Source organism: Crocodylus siamensis, chromosome 11 (genome assembly GCF_052110815.1).
Source record: "Crocodylus siamensis isolate JL-2025a chromosome 11, ASM5211081v1, whole genome shotgun sequence".
NCBI lineage: Eukaryota > Metazoa > Chordata > Crocodylia > Crocodylidae > Crocodylus > Crocodylus siamensis.
The window spans coordinates 63,771,225-63,788,783 of NC_143405.1; the positions used below are offsets into that span (position 1 = coordinate 63,771,225).

The 17,559-nt window shown below is 45.7% G+C and overlaps 1 protein-coding gene across 1 annotated transcript in view; it reads left to right on the forward strand.

The window, feature by feature from the left end:
* LOC149855959 (cadherin-related family member 3-like) overlaps window positions 1–16,340 on the forward strand; it is a 35,968-nt gene extending 19,628 nt beyond the window's left edge. Inside the window, exons 12-21 of the mRNA XM_090021153.1 lie at window positions 665–767; window positions 1,967–2,065; window positions 5,087–5,319; window positions 10,947–11,118; window positions 11,216–11,445; window positions 12,824–13,023; window positions 13,967–13,986; window positions 14,095–14,126; window positions 15,310–15,358; window positions 16,156–16,340. Coding sequence (XP_089877279.1) covers window positions 665–767; window positions 1,967–2,065; window positions 5,087–5,319; window positions 10,947–11,118; window positions 11,216–11,445; window positions 12,824–13,023; window positions 13,967–13,986; window positions 14,095–14,126; window positions 15,310–15,358; window positions 16,156–16,340 — 1,323 coding nt within the window. The remainder of the gene's footprint in view (window positions 1–664; window positions 768–1,966; window positions 2,066–5,086; window positions 5,320–10,946; window positions 11,119–11,215; window positions 11,446–12,823; window positions 13,024–13,966; window positions 13,987–14,094; window positions 14,127–15,309; window positions 15,359–16,155) is intronic.
* Window positions 16,341–17,559: the final 1,219 nt, after the last annotated feature.

Sequence of the window (17,559 nt, forward strand, 5' to 3'; positions counted from 1 at the left end):
TTCTTGTTGACTGGTATTGGGCCTTGCACCTCAGATGGGTGTCCTGGTTTATTTTCATTTAAATAATTAAAGAGCAACTCTTTTACTTAATGAATAATGGGAAAGTGACTGGCTACAACTTGCATATTCCTCCCCATCGTCTTCTTGGTTAGATCTCAGCATGGCATGCGAGCTAAACCTCAGTAAATTCTGCCAGAAACCCCAGGAGTTTCCTGCATGCTCCCTTTTTCATTTCCTGTGCTCACTGCTGTTTCATAGCGCTGCACAATATTAGATGCCTAATACATTTTACCCCAGCGATGCCTGCATTCGTACTGTAGTGGCCCCTGAAGTCCACTATCAGGCCAAGCAACACTGAAATAGATGCTGCACAAACAGATGCTGCCCCAGTTTGTACTCTATTTCAGTCAGCTAAAATACGTTAAGTCCTTTGGACCAGTCCATATGGAAGCAGCTCCATATGCAAGATCACGGCCAGGTCCGTGCAAAGAGTTTACCATGCAGTTTTTTTATCATGTCCTTTTGACACTTGGCTATGTGTCTAGTGAGAACATTTATTTAACTATAGTCTGAAATCTATAATTTCAGGTGTTCTTTACAGTCACCTCACACAGCTTAATGTAACAGGCTATACATATTTGAATTGATGCCTCTTTCACCCAAGGTCACCAAGGAGCTGGATTATGAAGACCCAGGTAACATTGCAGTTGGCAATACTCATGAAATGATGGTAGCTGTGTATGACGACACAAATCCCTCACACACAGGTAAGTTTCTAACGCATATCGATTTGTGGATACTTCATCTTTCTTCTACACACTGTCCCATTACCAGAAACATCCTTTGTGGTTGACTTCACAGCTCTTTTTCCGAGCCCTGTTTTGGAGACCTACATTGTTTCTTTGTCCCGAGTATTTCACACTCTTAAAATGAATCAAAAATCTCAGCTTGTTATCCTCAATAATTTCCCATACAATTGGATAACGAACTGGATCCCACTCTTACCACTACCTCTAAGATACCACACTGCGTCCTATTGTTCCTACTTCATTTTATTTCTATCCGGGTGCGTCTACATGAGATACTTTCTGCAGAGCTGGGCAACTCTGCAGTAAACATCTCGCGTCTACACATGCAGCCTTATTAGGCCACAGGAAACTAATAAACTCCACAGCATGTGCACTTCTAAATATAAGTACTATCCTGCTGTGGAGCTTTTTTTTTGTGATCAGCAACGCATGTGTAGACACTGACCTGGCTGGCTAGGGTACGAAGGCGCTTCAGTGTGGGCACGAGGGTACTTCACTGTGGTGCCCTGGCTCGATATGCTGCAGTCCCAGGCACACGTGTAAATGCGGTGTCTGGGAACAATGAACTCCAGCATGATATGCACGGGAGTTTATTGCCTCATCTTAATATACACATGTAAATGCATCCTCTGTAGAGTAATAAACTCCTTGATATTTCATAATGAGCAGCATTATAGGAGAGAGAGAGATGGCAAACGGGAGGTACCCGTTTTCTCTTATATTTCCAATTATGGGAAATGATTGCTAGATTTTCCCTTTTTGGATTGGTCCAGTGGCTTGGGCAGAAAATTTTCTCTATGCAAATCTTTTTCTGCAGAACTCCCTTGCATCTTAGCTTCTGTTTTGAACCCTCTCAAATTTGAGCCTGCTACCATCTGTTATACAGTGGTAAGAAGTGCATTTAATTAAGAGCACTCCAGCCACACCCCTCCCTTCCCTTTTTTCCAGCTCTTTATCTCTTTTTGCTTGGTAAGCTGGCAGGGAAGTTGAATTAAATAAGGGCCTCTATGTCAATCCTCTATTCCAGAGAAGTCTTATGTTGGGTTAGCCACACAGGCTGGCTAACCAGGCCTCTGCACAGCAGGCCAGCTATTGGCAGGGTTGGCTGTGTGTGCTATAAGTGAGAAATAGTATTCTGCATTTCCCCCCCTTTCCAGTGACGGCAACGATAATTGTGAAAATCACTCCTACCAATGACTTCAGCCCAGTGTTTAGACCTCCAAGTTATTCATTTACAGTTCCAGAAACGTCAGGCGGTAAGTAACAAGGCAGTCCTCAATGTTGCTGCGGTTCTGGCCTGTCTAGAAGGAAGGTCTCAATGGGATTTCAGATATTGTTTAATTTGTCAGCAACTTGGCTCAATCTTAAACGATGGACCTGGGGTTGGGTCCTTGCACACTGCCAGCACTTGGCACAACCTGGCATCTGGTTGGCATTGCTTGCAGATAGGGATACACTGAGGGAGCCAGTGCCCAGAGCAAGAAATGACAAGGTATTTCCATAGGGTAGGGCAAAACACATGGGCTGCAAGTGGCATAGGCAGCTTTCGTGTGTGGCACGCAGCAAATCAGGGAGGCAGCTGGCAGTATGGTGGCAGACAGCAAAGCAGCATATGGGGCAGGGAGCAGAAAACAGAGAAGTGGAACGGGCAGGGGAAGGGGATTAGAGTCCATGGGGCTTAATTTGTAGCACACCTGCCCAAAAGGTTGGCCCTAGTTGCTGGGGTAAAACATTCAGATCCCATGGGATGAAGTAGCTCTGCGTGGCTTCAATGTGGAGGGATGCAGGCTGCCAGACCCTTTGCCTTCAGCACACCTGCACCCAGTCTCCCTGGCACACTGGGAGCCCCCACCCCTACTCACACCTCAGCCGCGGCCCTGCCTCACTCAGCACCAATGCAAAAGAATGTGCCCTGCAAAATGTGGGAACGTGCCCTGCCATTAATAGTCCAAAAGTCCCATTAATATCATCACTGCCACTCTGCTCACAAGCTGGTTGGCATTTCACAGAGCCAAGGAAGTTGCTTTGCTCAATTGGATGCGCTTTTGCCACGCAAGCATCATGGGTCTAAAGTTTGTTGTTGTGCCTGCAAGTGAAGAAGCAAATAATTATTAGAAAAGGTTAGTCTGTGCCCGGTGATGTTAGACAGGGGTAGGGGAGTTTCACACCCCAGACTTGCGGCACGAGATTTACCTTGGCTCAAGACGCTTTCTTTTTTTCTAATTGAATGAGGTCATGACACTTTCCTTTAGCGAGCAGTTCAAACACTCTCTGCCATTTAGAGCCAGGTCAGAGAAACTTGGATGGAAGAGTTTCCTACTTGGAAATACAGCCCGAGCCACGATGATGTGTTTGGCAAAGCTGGGCTAATGTTGCCAAAAAGCTCGTTTTGGAGAGATAGACCTAAGGGGTCACTTCCCAAATCGAACTGCAACAGATGTGGCTGGCTGATATCTGACCAGAGCAGAGCCATGTCTGCTGTCTGGTCTACCTTCAAAGACCTGACATTTCTTCTGTGCCCTTAAAGTAAAAAAAAACAGTGCGACCCCAGAATCAGGTGCCTATTGAACCAGGGATGCACCAGTTTGTGGTCTCAGGGACTGATTGTCATCTGCCACCTTTATGTGCAAGAGAAGACAAATCGCTGCAGGATTTGGGGGGTGAGAAGGAAAAGGAGGGAGTAGCACCACGTGGGTACTAGAAACTGGGTTCTTGCTATCCACTGCATAGCATGCAGTTCTCTCTTAAATGTCCAAGAAATAAAGAGTCTCCCTTTTTCACATGAAAACACAATTGCTTTGTAGGGGATATAGATAACTATAGTATTATTGACAATTTGTAGTGATCTCAAATACTGAAAGTAATTTTCCCTGATGGAGTTTGACATCTCTGTCCAAAAATATGTATATTCATTTTCCTTAAACTGTGAATAGTTTTTAACCAAAGCAAATTTAAACACAAGCTAAAGTTCCATCACTTTGTGCTGCAATTCATAAGGGAAACATAATTCATTTGCAATAGTTTTCAACAAGAAAACTTGGCAGGCTTTCAGCAAGTTTCATAATTGCTCTATTTTAAAACTTCAGCTTGGAAATGCTCAAGATAGCTTTTAGTTTTATTGAAAGGTTAATTTCACACCTACAGGAAAATAGCAGCTTTCCATTAGACTTAACTGAGTGTTAAATGTGAAAATTACAGAGCTTCTTCACACACATGTGCAAAGTTTGTTGAGTTTTTTAACCCCTGTCGCTTTTCTACAATGAACTAAGGTACAAAGGCAAGAAGGCTGCTTTCCTTTTGCCTTTGCTGGCATGCAAAGCCTGTTGCTTTCACACTTTCCAGCAACTGAATGTTTTTGTATGGGTTTGGCTCTATGGTGGGAGCTGCATCGTGTTGCCAGCACACAGTTACAATGTTAACAGTGCTCAGAGATGGTCCTTAGCAAAGTGAAGATGAAAGGTCCTCAGTGAGAGCCTCTACATGTGTGCATTTACTGCTCAGTAACCAAAACTACTGCACAGTACAGGTGCGCATCTACATGTGCATGCCCGAACTGCACACTGAATATGGTGATTTATGCAGACCTGAGTGTAAATTTGATATCTGCATCATGCAGGTATCAAATTTACGCCCAACTAGTTATCGTGCAGTAACGCACGTGTAGATGCCTTAGTCCGCAGTAACGCTACCTGTGTGAACTGACTTGGGACTAAAAAGTGAGTCCCAAGTCAGTCTATACACAGTGTTACTGCACGGTAAGTTGCAAGTCAGTCCACACACAGCGTTAATGCACTTTAATGCCTGCATGTGTAGATGCCGGCTTATTCCTTTTTACTGTGCAGTTACTTTAACCCTGCGTAAATGCATGTGTAGACACACCCAGTGTAAAGTTAGGCTCATCCAAGGACAAGTTGTACAAGAGAGTTGAGGGCTGCCCTTGGGCAGCTTGCAGAAATATGAATACTAGCCAACAGTTTTGTTGGGCTCAGTTTCCATGGTGGCATAAGATAGATCTAAGTGGACAAGAGCTGAAGGGGCACAAAGATTTTCCTTTCTCCTTATTTCTGCCAGACAGGAGGCCTGTTAGTAGAGTAAGGGGGAATTTTACCTGCTGTTGCTGGCTCTCTGTGGCCCCTCTGAGAAACCTGCACTTCCAGAAAAAATATTAGGTGCTGAACAATCACAGCTGCCCCTGGTAAACACGAAGCTAGGTAAAATTAAATGGACAAAACAAGTCTCCCAGTCTTAATCAATGATAAAATATTGCCCTCTTACAGCCCACTACACAGTTGGAAAAGTGACTGCCATAGACAACGACTACCCACCAAACTGCATCACCTACAGAATAGTCCGTGGGAACCCGCCACCTGTTCAGCTATTTTGGGTGGACCCAGCATCCGGAACAATAGAGCTGATAACCCAGCCAGACTATGAATCCATCCGACAATACAAACTCACTGTCCAAGCTGTTGATTGCGATCCCGCTCATCCACGCACAGCTGTCACCACGGTAAGGATGACTTGGTTGGGATGGAGCTAGTAGAGAGCCCCCCCCCCCGATGCTGCTGCTTGGTGCTCCAGGATCTTAGCTTTCACCAAAAGCAAGAAGCATCCAGCCGCAGATTGTAAAGGAAACCTGAAGAGTGCAGCAGATTGAGAGATTATCTGTGCAACTCCTCAGCCCCTGGAAGACTAGGCTGGCCATTTTCTCAGGGTGCTGGTAATTAGTATAACTAGGGATGCCCTGTTATCTACTTCATCCTTCACAAGCAAGGGAGAAGGAGGGGGCCAGACCTCTAGGTCCCATTTTGGTCCCACAAGTGGGAAATGCCACTTCTCTCCTCTCCCTCATCATCAAGAAGAGGCTGAGCCTGAGGTGCTCCAGTGTTATTTAAATCCTATGGGCCAGGTGAGCTCAGCAGTAGCACATGCTTAGATTTTGGACAGCCATGCAAGCTACTGTAAGCAGGATCCGATTCAAAACATTGAACTGTTGGGAGCCAGGCTAGAGCATCCTGGCACAGGCTGGGAACTGAAGGACTAATGTGTCTTCAGGGGAAGATAAAGTGATGGGACACTAGAGACGTGGCAGGCGACAGAAGCCATGCAAGAGGAAGGAGCAGAAACTCATGAAAGGATGAAGGACAGAGAGTGAAGGCAGGGCTTTGGGGAATAGAGATGCAGTGAGGGCACATAATGGCAGCAATAGCAAGATACAAGAGGCAGGAAACAAGAGGATGAGCAGAGGATGAAGCCAGGGTAGGACAGGAGAGCAGGTGTGGGTGGGGGTGAAAGGAGAGTGCTCTGCCCAACAGGAGAGAGGGCACAGCAGGGAGATGGAGGGTCACACACGGCCCAGCAAGCAGATCTGAAGCTGGTCCCTGCCCACAGCAACATCTTCTTTTCTTTCCTTCCCTTGTAAGGCCCACACGGCTTTGCTTTGCAGAAGGAGTGTGGCTGATGGCAGAGGAGTGTGTTGATTTGGTCTTTTATTGCTCACAGCCACGAATTTCAAGCGAGTCAGGGAGCAAAGGGGGCCTTGTCTACTGTGTGCAGAAGAGGATGGGCCCTTTCCATTAAGAAAGCAAGAGGAGGCATGACACAGGGTACAAGAGCGCTCTGGGTAATGTCTCTGTGCACCAGCAAATCTGCCCCTAAGTTGCTGGCTCTGTTTTCAAATGGCTTTGGGAGTGGTCATAACCAAGCACTGCAGACACTTCTAAACTCATCTTGCAATCAGACTCGCATTGGCAAAGGATTTAGGTGAGAGTCAGAGGACTAGGGCCTGCTCTGCCCTGGGTGAATTTTGCAACGCCCCTGCACCCAAAGCCTTTTCAAAGTGATGTAAAACAGAAGTGCTTCAGCTTCAGATTACCTGCATCTCCCGCTCCGACTCAAAACTCTCCTCAACTGTAGCATGGGCCCCGCGACAGGTTTTTGTTTCAAATGTTGCTGCAGCTTGATGCTTCTTTGCATTAATGTATTATACTCCAGAGTATAATACATTAAGATCCTGCTGCTGCCTTCGCTTATGGAGGCAGGATTCAAGCAGGAGGCTGAACATTTTATTTGCAGAAAGACCTGCCTGGCATTTCTAGCTGGTGAGGACTTCTGTGGAACATATTCTCCTTGTCTTAGTGGATAGCCAGCCTGCTAAATAATTCAGTGCAAAGCACAAATGTAAGCACTTGCTACCTAGGAAGCCAGGCTTCTGCTTTCCTGTGAAATCATGTTGTCCTGGTTTTGATGTCAAAGCAGCTCAAATGCAGCAAAGATTTATGAAGATACTCTGGATTTTACTTCCTAAAACTTGAGGCAAGGGGGCTGTGAGCCCTCAGTGGTTAAAAAGGAAAATAAATGTTCAGATAAGCTCCCGATATGTGAAACTACGAAATATCACTAGGAAAAAAAGTGACCCATACCCTCTACAAAGTTCCCCAGTATTCAACTCCCTGACAGCTGGCTTTGTCATAGCCAAACCTGGGAGTAGATTTTGCTGCATTAACAAGTCAAGAAGCGATCTGCAGCCAGAAATATATACCTAGTGCCCAGGAGCACATATACGGTGATGCCTGTGCTACAAGGTACAGCTAACAGGGGTTATGCAGCCACAGCTCCATGCTGAGGGACTCTGCAAATGCAACGAGCTTACCTCAAGATGAGGTGGCATCCTCTTAATTGCCAGGTTCTCCTGGCTGATGAGGAGGTGAGAATAAACTAAATGCTGGTGGGATAAGCCACGGCTGGATGGTAATGGCTTCAGTGATAAAAATCCCTGCTCCAGCTCCTCCCGCCCCTCTTCTCCGGTCTTGCAGATCAAGGGGCAGCAATCAGCACAGAGTCGGAGCCACAGCTGGGCTCCTCGCAGCTTCCCATCATGCCAGAGGCCCTGGGAGCTGATCTACAGCTCCTGTGGCATTTTAGAGCACGCGTGGGTTGTTGTGTCCCAGGTTACCGGGAGCATTTTAATTAATACTTGCCAACGCAGGATTAGCGTAAGAGCAGAAGCAGGTTTTTAAAATCGATTACAAGTTACAACCCGAGCGTGTGCATTATCCACACCAGCTTGCGGCATGGCTGGAGGGGGAAAACCAGCAGAGATGGAGTCTGCAGATCCTCCAAAGACCCAGAGCCACCTCCGCTCTTTATCTGGCTGCCCTTTGCATCTTGCTTTCTGGACAGAGATCTACAGGCTGACTGAGATCGCGAGGACAGCCCTTATACATGGCCACCTGCAGCTAGTGAATGCCGTCATACTGATCTCTAGCACCGAAGTCAATAGAAGATGGACCACTGACTTTGACAGGAGCCAGACGGAAGTCCTCTCTCCCCATACCTAGCCCAGGAAAGGCAGGCAATATCCTGTTTACCTTAAAAGCTGCAAAGCTGTAAGGAGGTCTTCTTTTTTTTTTTTTTTTAAATATGAGCTGACAGGTTTTTCCCTCCATAGGAAAGCCATGGCACCTGGGAACAGTAGGAGAACATACTATAGTGTCTGTGTAAAAGCAGACTTCCTTAAACCTCCTGAAAGTCATCTGTTTCACAGCTCCCAGCAGGGGGGAAGGCAGGCAGTTGGGTCTTTAGATAGATGCCCAAGCACTGAGCAAAGGTTCCTGCAGTTTGGCCGAGTTAGGAAAGTTAAGTCATCTCTCCAGGGCATTCTCACCGGAGACAAGTGTGGCGGGGTGTCCCGGTGAAGGTCACAGGGGATGGTGCCATCACTCATCATCTCTGAGGCAGGCAACCTTTATCCTTTCGTCTGACATTCAGGCACTGGCATTTGAGAATCACTGCTATTTTGATCTTTTCCATGTAAATTAGCATGCTTTCCCCATTCCCCGATATCCTCATTAAGGAACCTGCAACAACAGTCACTAATTATGGCCATAACGCATTTTGAAGAGCTCTCACCTCCCATCATCACTCACTGCTGCAGCTTGCACCTTGAGGAAGGTCCCTGAGCCAAAAATAAAAGGCTATGGGGTTGACTCCATGAACTCCCATCACTCTCACTAATACAGCATTAGCAGCAAAAATAAATAAATAAATAAATAAGAATAATCGCCAGAAATGGATTTGCTGTTGGCCTCCTTTCACAACAGAAAGTCTGTAATGGGGTTCAACTGGATCCCCTCCATCTGGCTTATGGGGTACAGTGGTCAAGTCACTGTGGTCCAGAGGCAGAGGATCAAGTTGTACTGAAAAGCTGACTTCAGTTGTCAGTACTTACCAGTTATTTGGCCTGGAGAGTCAAAGGCAGATGGATGTGATGCTACTCCATCACTCCCTTGCATGAGGTTGGCTGGAGAAACCAGTGCGTCTTGTGCACACTAGCTCCGTGGGATGCTATACTGGGGTAAACCTCTTCTTGACATCAGGCTCGCCTCTCTCAATCAAGCACCCAATCAGCGTGGAATCCACTGCTCCCATGTCTCAGATTAAGATATTCATTGTATAAAATATAAACTGGTTTTGTAGCAGGATAACATTAGGTGCAATAGGATTTTTGTCTTTGGGAGAGGAGCATGGCTTTCGGTACTTGCACAGGCTTCATGGTCACCATCACATTCCAGCTAATAGGCAGGGAGGCTGGAAGAGCTTGTCCACTCACCAGGAAAAAGAGCAACCACGTAGGGAAGCCTGTCGTGACGACCAAGATGGAGACGTGCACAAGGCATCCCAGGTATTTGCAAAGTTTGCTGGAAAAGAAAAAAGAAAAGCAATGGGGTTTTGAAGCTCCTGAAAGCCAAATAGCTCCCCACACCCTAAAACCCCAAATGTAACTGGTTATAAATCACCTGCCCTTGAAACTCCAAATGCCTCTGGAGTTACAGCACTGCTATATTGTACTCACTGAGAGCTTTTCATCTTGTTTTTCTCCCAAATGGGGATTATAACGTACTACTGATGTTTCAGGAGTACTGGCTGAACCGGCATAGGAGGAGCAAGCCTAACGTTTTACAATGTCCTGACTCTTGGGAGTTTGATGTTCCAGTTTCCGTGTTTCATTCACACCACTTGTGACATCACTGTCCACATCAATGCCTGGATACTTGCTCACTTGCCAGGGTTTTGGTGGCAAAACCCATGGAGGCTTCAGTTTGTCTAAGGTTACGGCTTCATACCTACTATCAATGTCTCTTCCAACACTCATGATAAATTACCAACATATTCTGCACCAGTTGAGGGTTGCATACTCCTCCATCCCATGTGTATCCTCACCTGAAAATCCTCCATGAAAGCATGGGTGGACCAGAGGTCAGGGGACAAGCCTTGCATTTGGGAAACGCGGCTGTAATCTTTCCACAGACTTTGTGTTGCTACAGGTTTGGATCTTCAAAGGCAGTCAGGCAGCTGAAGTTGCCTTGAGTTTCTCTGTGCCTGAGTTTCCCCAGCTACAGAATGGGTTTAATACTAATAGCACTTCTCTGCATCCCAGCAGTGCTATGAGGATAAATTTGCTATAGGTTCTCTGGTGCTTGGATACTGTAGAAAAGGCGAGGGCAGGTCAGCATCTCCAGCAGACCTCCCGGCACAAAACCTCAGAAGGAGTTAGGAAGAAGTGCATCACAGAGCTGGTTCATGCCTCCTTTTCCATGATGCCTATGACCCACAATCTTCCTGAAGGGCAGCTTGGATGCTGCAATTGCATTTTCAGTCTCCCCATAATACCCTTCCACAGGAATGAGGGGGGCATGGATCTTTGCATTTACTACCTGCCCTACAATTCATGAATTCAAGCACAGCATCCTCAACCTGTCTCCTGATGATGTATTTTCCCCCGTTCTATGGTTTAAAAAAAGAAACGCAGTTGATTTCCTAGTACAAAATAAAACCTGAAAGCTTTGAGTGACTGAGCCAGGAGCAGTGTAGCACTGAAAGCAGCATCCAGAGTGCTGGGGGCTTGTCAACTTGAAGAATAAAAAGCGTAATTCTCAGGTATCTATCCATCTGGGTTGTAGGTAGATACACACCAGGGAGTTATAAGCTTTTAGCCATGTTGGGCCCATGAATTACTACTTTTCGCAGTTCAGCAAATTTCATGCTGTCCACAGAAATCGGCACAGTGCATAAAAGATGGATATAAATATACATAATTATAGCTCTACAGTCTCATTTTCCTTTGATCCTTCGCAGGTTACAATTGACATTGAAGAAGAGAATGATGAACCACCAGTCTGCAGCCCCCGGGTGTATAAGGCAGTCGTATTTGACAACGTTACCGTTGGGACAAACATCGATAGGTTTAGGCTTGTTTGCCATGACAGAGACTCCAGTGATTCGGCCATGCGGTTTGAGATCGTCTCCGGTAAAGGGTTTTTTAAATTTGCTGCAATGAATGCTCCATCACTGGTCGCTTCCTTTGGAAGCATTTATACCTTGCCTATTTTTTCCCCTTTTTTTAGGCAATAGAAACAATCGCTTCGGTTTTGACCCGGCCCGAGGGTCCAGCACGCCCAAGCTAATTGTGAAAACCCCTTTTCATTTGGAAGCCGGGGCCGAGCCCCAGCAGCGCTACCACCTCGTGGTGAATGTCATTGATGACAATCTGTACAACGTCACCACAACCAAGGCCAGGACGGGGACTGTCTTAATAGATGTCCATGTTCTTAGAGCCAACCCTACCCCTGCTCCGGTAAGTCTCCCGGGAAGTCCTGCCCATGCTTCATTGCAGCACAGCAGGAAAAAAAAATGTCCTTTCTGCGATTGCAAAGGAGCACGCTGGCTGAGGTGCTCCTGATTGTGCCTCATTACCAGCGAGTCCCAAGTCCCGAAGAAGCTCCCCCTTGGAGCCCAATCCCAGGATCACAAGGCATTCCCCGCCCTTGCATGCCCTGCCACCCATGAAAAGGCTTGCAGCTGTGGCTGGCCTAGACTGGAGATACCAGACTTGCTGTTGCAATGGGGACCCTGGCTTCTTAAGCAGCTCCATAGGGCTAGTCACAATCTGACCCTAACCACAAACAAGCAAAAGTGCCCTCTGCCCTTCCCCACCATCCTGATCCACCAAGATCCCATTGCCAACCCTGCTGCCTCCCTTCCCAGCCCAGCAGCCCCCAGGCTCTCCACTCCAGTGAGACCCCCTTCCCGAATTACCCCCACCTCTGAGCTCAGCAATGCTGTGTTCCCAGCCAGACTCAGTGGGTTGGAGGCAGAAACTTGCTGAAAGCAATAACTTCCATCTTTCTTATTTGCTGCTTTCTTGTAACAATTCCCCCTGGCTGGTTCAGGTGCTTCACAGACAGATGTGCTCCCAGGTGCTCATCAGCCTTCAGAAAAAATTAAGTGGCCAGGTCTGAGCTGTGTTGCATCTCAGCCACCAGCCCCATGCCATGCTAGGCTGTCACAGGAGGGACGAGAACAGGCTGGACTGATTGCAGGTCACAATTATTATAAACTGGGGCATCGCTTGCCATAGCATCGCCTCTGCCAACCGTTGCCCCAACTCTCCTCTAAGGCATAAGCCACAAGTTTATTTGCTTGCTTGTCTCGGCATTGCATTTTATAACCTTTGATTTGTGTTGTGCCAGTGCCTAGCAGCCTCACGCAGAGCTCAGGGACGGTGTGAGGTGAGGAATGAAAAGACAGTTCCTGCTCTCAGGAGTTGCATAACAAGGATGCAGCAAATGACAGAAGCCAACAAGCGGAAAGGCGCCAAAAGAGAGCAAATTGTGCAAAGAATAAAAAGAGCTCTTGCCTTAGCTTGTCCCCCCCCCGCCCAGTGTTCCCTTAAGCATTTGACCCCCTTGTGTGCTTGCATTTTCCGATGTAGAAATGCAATCTGTGGATGTCACCTAAAGAGGTTTCATCTCTGTTAGATGCAAAAAGGAGAAATTAAAAAAAAGTGCAGCCTTGACCTTTAGCAGATCATGCAGTTAGTATTACCAATACCCAGAGAACTTTTTATCAAGCAAAACACTCACTCACCAACCCAGTTTTTGCTTAAAAATATTAACCACCATCTGGCAGGACAAGTTGCTTGCTCTTTCTGACAAGAACACTTATGTCAACAGCACAGAAAAGGACTGACCATTATGTACACTGCCGTCAACACCTACGATCCTACGGACTGGTACGTTCCCTTCATCTTCACCCTGACGGCCATGCTCGCTGTGGGCTTGGCGGCTTGGGGGTGCCATCTGGTTTGGACACACACGAGCTTCAAGGAAACCTGCTTCACCATGCTGAGCAGGACCGCCGAAGCAGAGAGGGGGTACGCGTACTGCATTTCTTCAGCACAGCAAATACCACGTGCATTAGCAATCCACCTCTGTTCATTTAACGTTTCAATGAATGGAGTGCTGGTTACAGGAACAGGGGAGGAAACGAGCATTTTCTTCTAAATAAATAAATAAATTGGCTTTTCATTGAAAAAATAAAACAAACATTTCTCTTGCAATCGGGAAATTTCCATTTTTTCAGCGGGAAACTGCAGACTTTTAAGTTTTCCACAAAAAGTTGATGTTTTCTGTGGCGCAGTTTTTTTTTTGTTTTGTTTTTTTTAGGAAAAACAATACAATTTAGTCAAAAATCCACATTTCTGCTTAAAAAACAAAACAGAAACAAAACCAAACCTCAGAAAAATAGTTTTTGACTAGCCATAATAGTCCTTTCCCAATGCAACATGCTGCTGCTTCTCCAAATCTTTGCATCTTCTCATTAGTGGTGCATCACTGGCTGTTCTGTTCCCTTATTCATAATTATTCAGACAGTCACTGAGTATGTGTGAAAACGTTCATGAATCCTGTACCTAATTTGTACCAACAATTAGCCCTATCATTTTTTTAAAAATTTAATTATGCAATTTAAAATTAGCAAGAGCATGTGCCCTTTGCTTCAAGTGCTGTCACATTAAATGTCAGGCCATTATACTCTCTTTATCACAGGGGAGACTGGCTAGTAAGTACCATTTCTGTTATTAAAGTTAGCCTGTTTTCTCCAAACTCTAACTCTCAGCCAGCACAAGTAACTCCAACCAGCAAGACCTCTTGCAGCCACTCATATCCTTGGCTCTAGTGCTTTGCAGATCTGCTCCTAAATTCAGGCACTGACACCATTTGCTGTGCTCCAGGTATTTAATGCACCCAGTGTAAACAGTTAGTGTGCCATAGGCTTATGTAACCATTTTGACTCCTTTTTATTTACTTCTTTTGCAGAGTAGAGACATTTACACCAGGTAAGAGACCGTTGACTACATGCCCTTTTCCCCAGTTGCTCTAGAGGCAATTGTTATGTTCTGCAGAGGTATCACACTCATCAGACATGCCTTTTCTTGTTGAAACAGGAGCCAAAAAGAAACCAGCAGAAGTGGTAATGGTAAGTACAATTATCAATTTTATTCCATGCAATATGGAACAGGTTCTGAATCACCTTGACCTGGCCTCGAAGTTTACAGGCTAACTTTCACAGTTCTCAAGTACTCAGAACTGAGCGAGCAATAATGTGCAGATCCAATAGGCTGGACATCTTCCCACTCTGCTTGAATGCCAGAATGGGATTTTGTATATAAATTGGTTTGCATTTGGGTCGCCAGAAGAGAGGTCCCAAGAATTTAAGCTCCCATGTGTGTTCAGAAGGCCAGGATTTCTTTTATTGGACCAAATGCATAGCTGGGATAGAGGCAGACAAGCCTTTGAATGTAAGACATTCTTCTTCGAGACATTCTGCAGACCTGATGAAGAATGCTTTGCATTTGACAGCTTGTCTCTCTCTATCCCAACTATGCAGTTAGTTCAATAAAAGATACCACCCTAGAAATCCTTGACTCTTGCATAATTCCTGGACCAGCACAGCTACCTCACTAGCATTCCTGTCTATTCAGGTGCAGGAATATTATATTACATGCAGCAGGCTTGCAAAAAATGGACAAAACCAAACCAATGATGCAAAATGTAACAGTGTGATGGAGTAACTAAGCACGCAGAGCACTGGGCAGTCAAAATGAATCACCTCCCATAAATAATATTCCTGGATGTTTCATGCAATAGAAAGGCACAGCTTGGCTCTCCCTGGCTGTGCTAAGCTTGCACCCATGTTCTGTTCCTCCAAGGCACTTCCCTATTTCCACGGCATCCAAGCTCTGCCCGGTCCGATACCCCAGTGAAGTGGGCTGCACTACCAATGCCATTTCACAGATGGGGAACTGTTGCAGCAAGGATGCCAAGTGACTGGCTCAAGGTTTCACAAGACACATGTAGCAGGGAAGGGCTTTACCCCAAGTCTCCTCAGCCAGTGCCCTCGTCACTGGATCATCCTCCGTCTTTGCTAGGGATGGGCAATGGGTGTTGGCTGCCTGACAGATGCCTGCATCTTGTCCCTAGCTCCTCTGGCCCCTACTGTGCCCCGTTCCTTGGTCCCTTGCAGAATGGGCTTGGAATTTGCTCATCTTGCAGAGTCTAGGCAGTCTGGGCCCAGCAGGTTGGCTTCCACCAGCACTTGCCCAAAGTCAAATCTTCCACATAGAAGGTTCTCAGCATTTTTTTTCCTTCCTCTTCCTAAGGAAATGCCTAAATACAAGACAAAGTTTGATGGAGAAGCAAGGGATCCAGGTAATGGCTGCTTTTGGGGGAAGAGCGGGCACACGTGACCCAAGTGATCTAGAATTGAGGATTGCTTTGAAACATAGGACATGTCTACGTGGGAAGGTTTTACCCGTTATCCCACTGTAGTTATACCTGTATAACCTCTACACGGGCATGCGCTAAGGTACATTTCTTGTTCATCTCATGCAAGGAAGGGGTGCGGAGGTGACATAAAGAGAAAAAAAAATCCATCACACTGAATAAAGCACTAAAGGAATCACATAGGCAGTGCTGGCAGCAAAATTGCATAGATTTAAACTCACACCTGAATGCACCCCAAAAAATATTACCTTTCCCATATACTGCAGTATCCCAAATACTGCAGATTTGATGTGTTCAGTTTGTATAGTCTCCCAACCTGGAATGAGAGTGCATTTGGGAAGTGATGTGATGATTGCTGAAAAAGTTTGTCCTAGTAATGAGGACTTCACCATAGAGGTGGTGGACTGTTTGGGGTTTTTTTGGGGGCGGTTTTCCCCACAAGGGGAATGTTAAATATGCACAATGGTAGATCACACATTACTGGCAGTGGCACAGATTGGATGATTAACACGGGAGGGATATATAGTTTTTTGCATTCCTAGCATCTGGTCCTGTTCCTGCCTCTCCTGGTTGGGAGTCATGCCACAGCTCAGAATGGTTAGCACAAGGCAAACACTGAAGAATAGATCATTTACACAAAGGCTGTATAGAATTCATGGATTTTTTTTTTTTAAATATAGTCTTTTACCCTAAATAACCTCTATATGTTTTTTCCTGGGTAGTCACAGGGAAGCTGTATCTGTACAACAGCAAATCAGGAGCAAGGAAGTGGAAGAAGGAAGATGCTAAGGTAGAGAAGATGCAGCTGACCAACATCTACTCAGTGTCTCAGAAGTTCCCTGCTGCAAACCTTGCACCACCAATGACTTCCACTAACAGGGAGTTGAAGGTTGGTTTGCTATCATAGATCGGAGTATTTACCTGGTTAGCAAGAACAACTTTTCTTCCCTACCAGAATTAACAGGTTAAATAAGACAAATCAGTGCAGTGGGTTTTGTGGGTGAAGGAGAATTTGTTGTTATAGGTACTCTGAAATTGGATCCAACAACAGGTTTAAGGCATTATTTTGTAACTTTTGGGATGTACTTTTTAACAGAATACTGTTGTGTGTGTGATAACATGGGGTAGCCACCGTGAATAAATATTTTAATCCAATTATGGTTCTGTTTTGCAGTGTTAGAACAGCCTCAATATATGCAATTATAGTAAATCTGTCACTGTGGTTGTATCTTATACTTTTAGCCTTTCACAGTCCCAGCTCTCACCGAGTTCATTTACTAAAGTCCTAATTGGAGCTGCAGCTCTTCATTGAGTAATTAAGTTGTAGCACAGCTTTAAAAATTATATACCATTTTTAGCTTGATTTTGAGCTTTGAACAAAATAAAGAAAAACCATATAGCAGACTTTTCGCAGACAACTTCATTCCATTGGGGTTTGAAATGCACAAAACTGATAATGGAAAGAAAACCCTGAAAACTGTAATCTGGCTATCCAAATACCTTTCAGCATGGGTAAAACATGGTAGGTTTTTAACCATACATTCTACATCTACCCGGTGGTTTAGGACGGGAACGGAAGGATACTGTTCCATAAAAAGCACAAGGTGAGCGGAGATGCAGCAATTCAAAATAGAAACAGCCTGGACAGCTGAGGCGAATATCTCCGGTCCTACAGAGTATCGGCATGGGATCTTTAATGAGCACAAGCAGTCATGACCTCAAATCCAAATGACATCTCTATACGGGCTCAGCTCAAGAGTTGTGCAAAAGCAGCTCTTTGCAATACACAAAAGGAAGTCTTCCTGAGCCTACAAAACCTATCTACTGGCATCTTCTTAAATCCTACCTACTACTAGCCTTTTACCTGATAACTATTTGCACATTCAAAATATGCAAACATGCCCTCTCATTCACAGAGTGCTCCTGCTTCGCCCAGTAGCATATTATATCGAACACTAGAGTGGGGCACTGGTCAAGTGATGATCCAGAAGGAAGAGTGGCACTTGGTGAACTAGTAGTGCCAGGTACTGCAGTGTCTCCTTGAAGATCCCCTATTGCAGGCACTGTGCAAGCCTGACCCTAGTTAGTTAAAGGGGAGCAAATAGTCCAGCCAGGGCAACACGGCT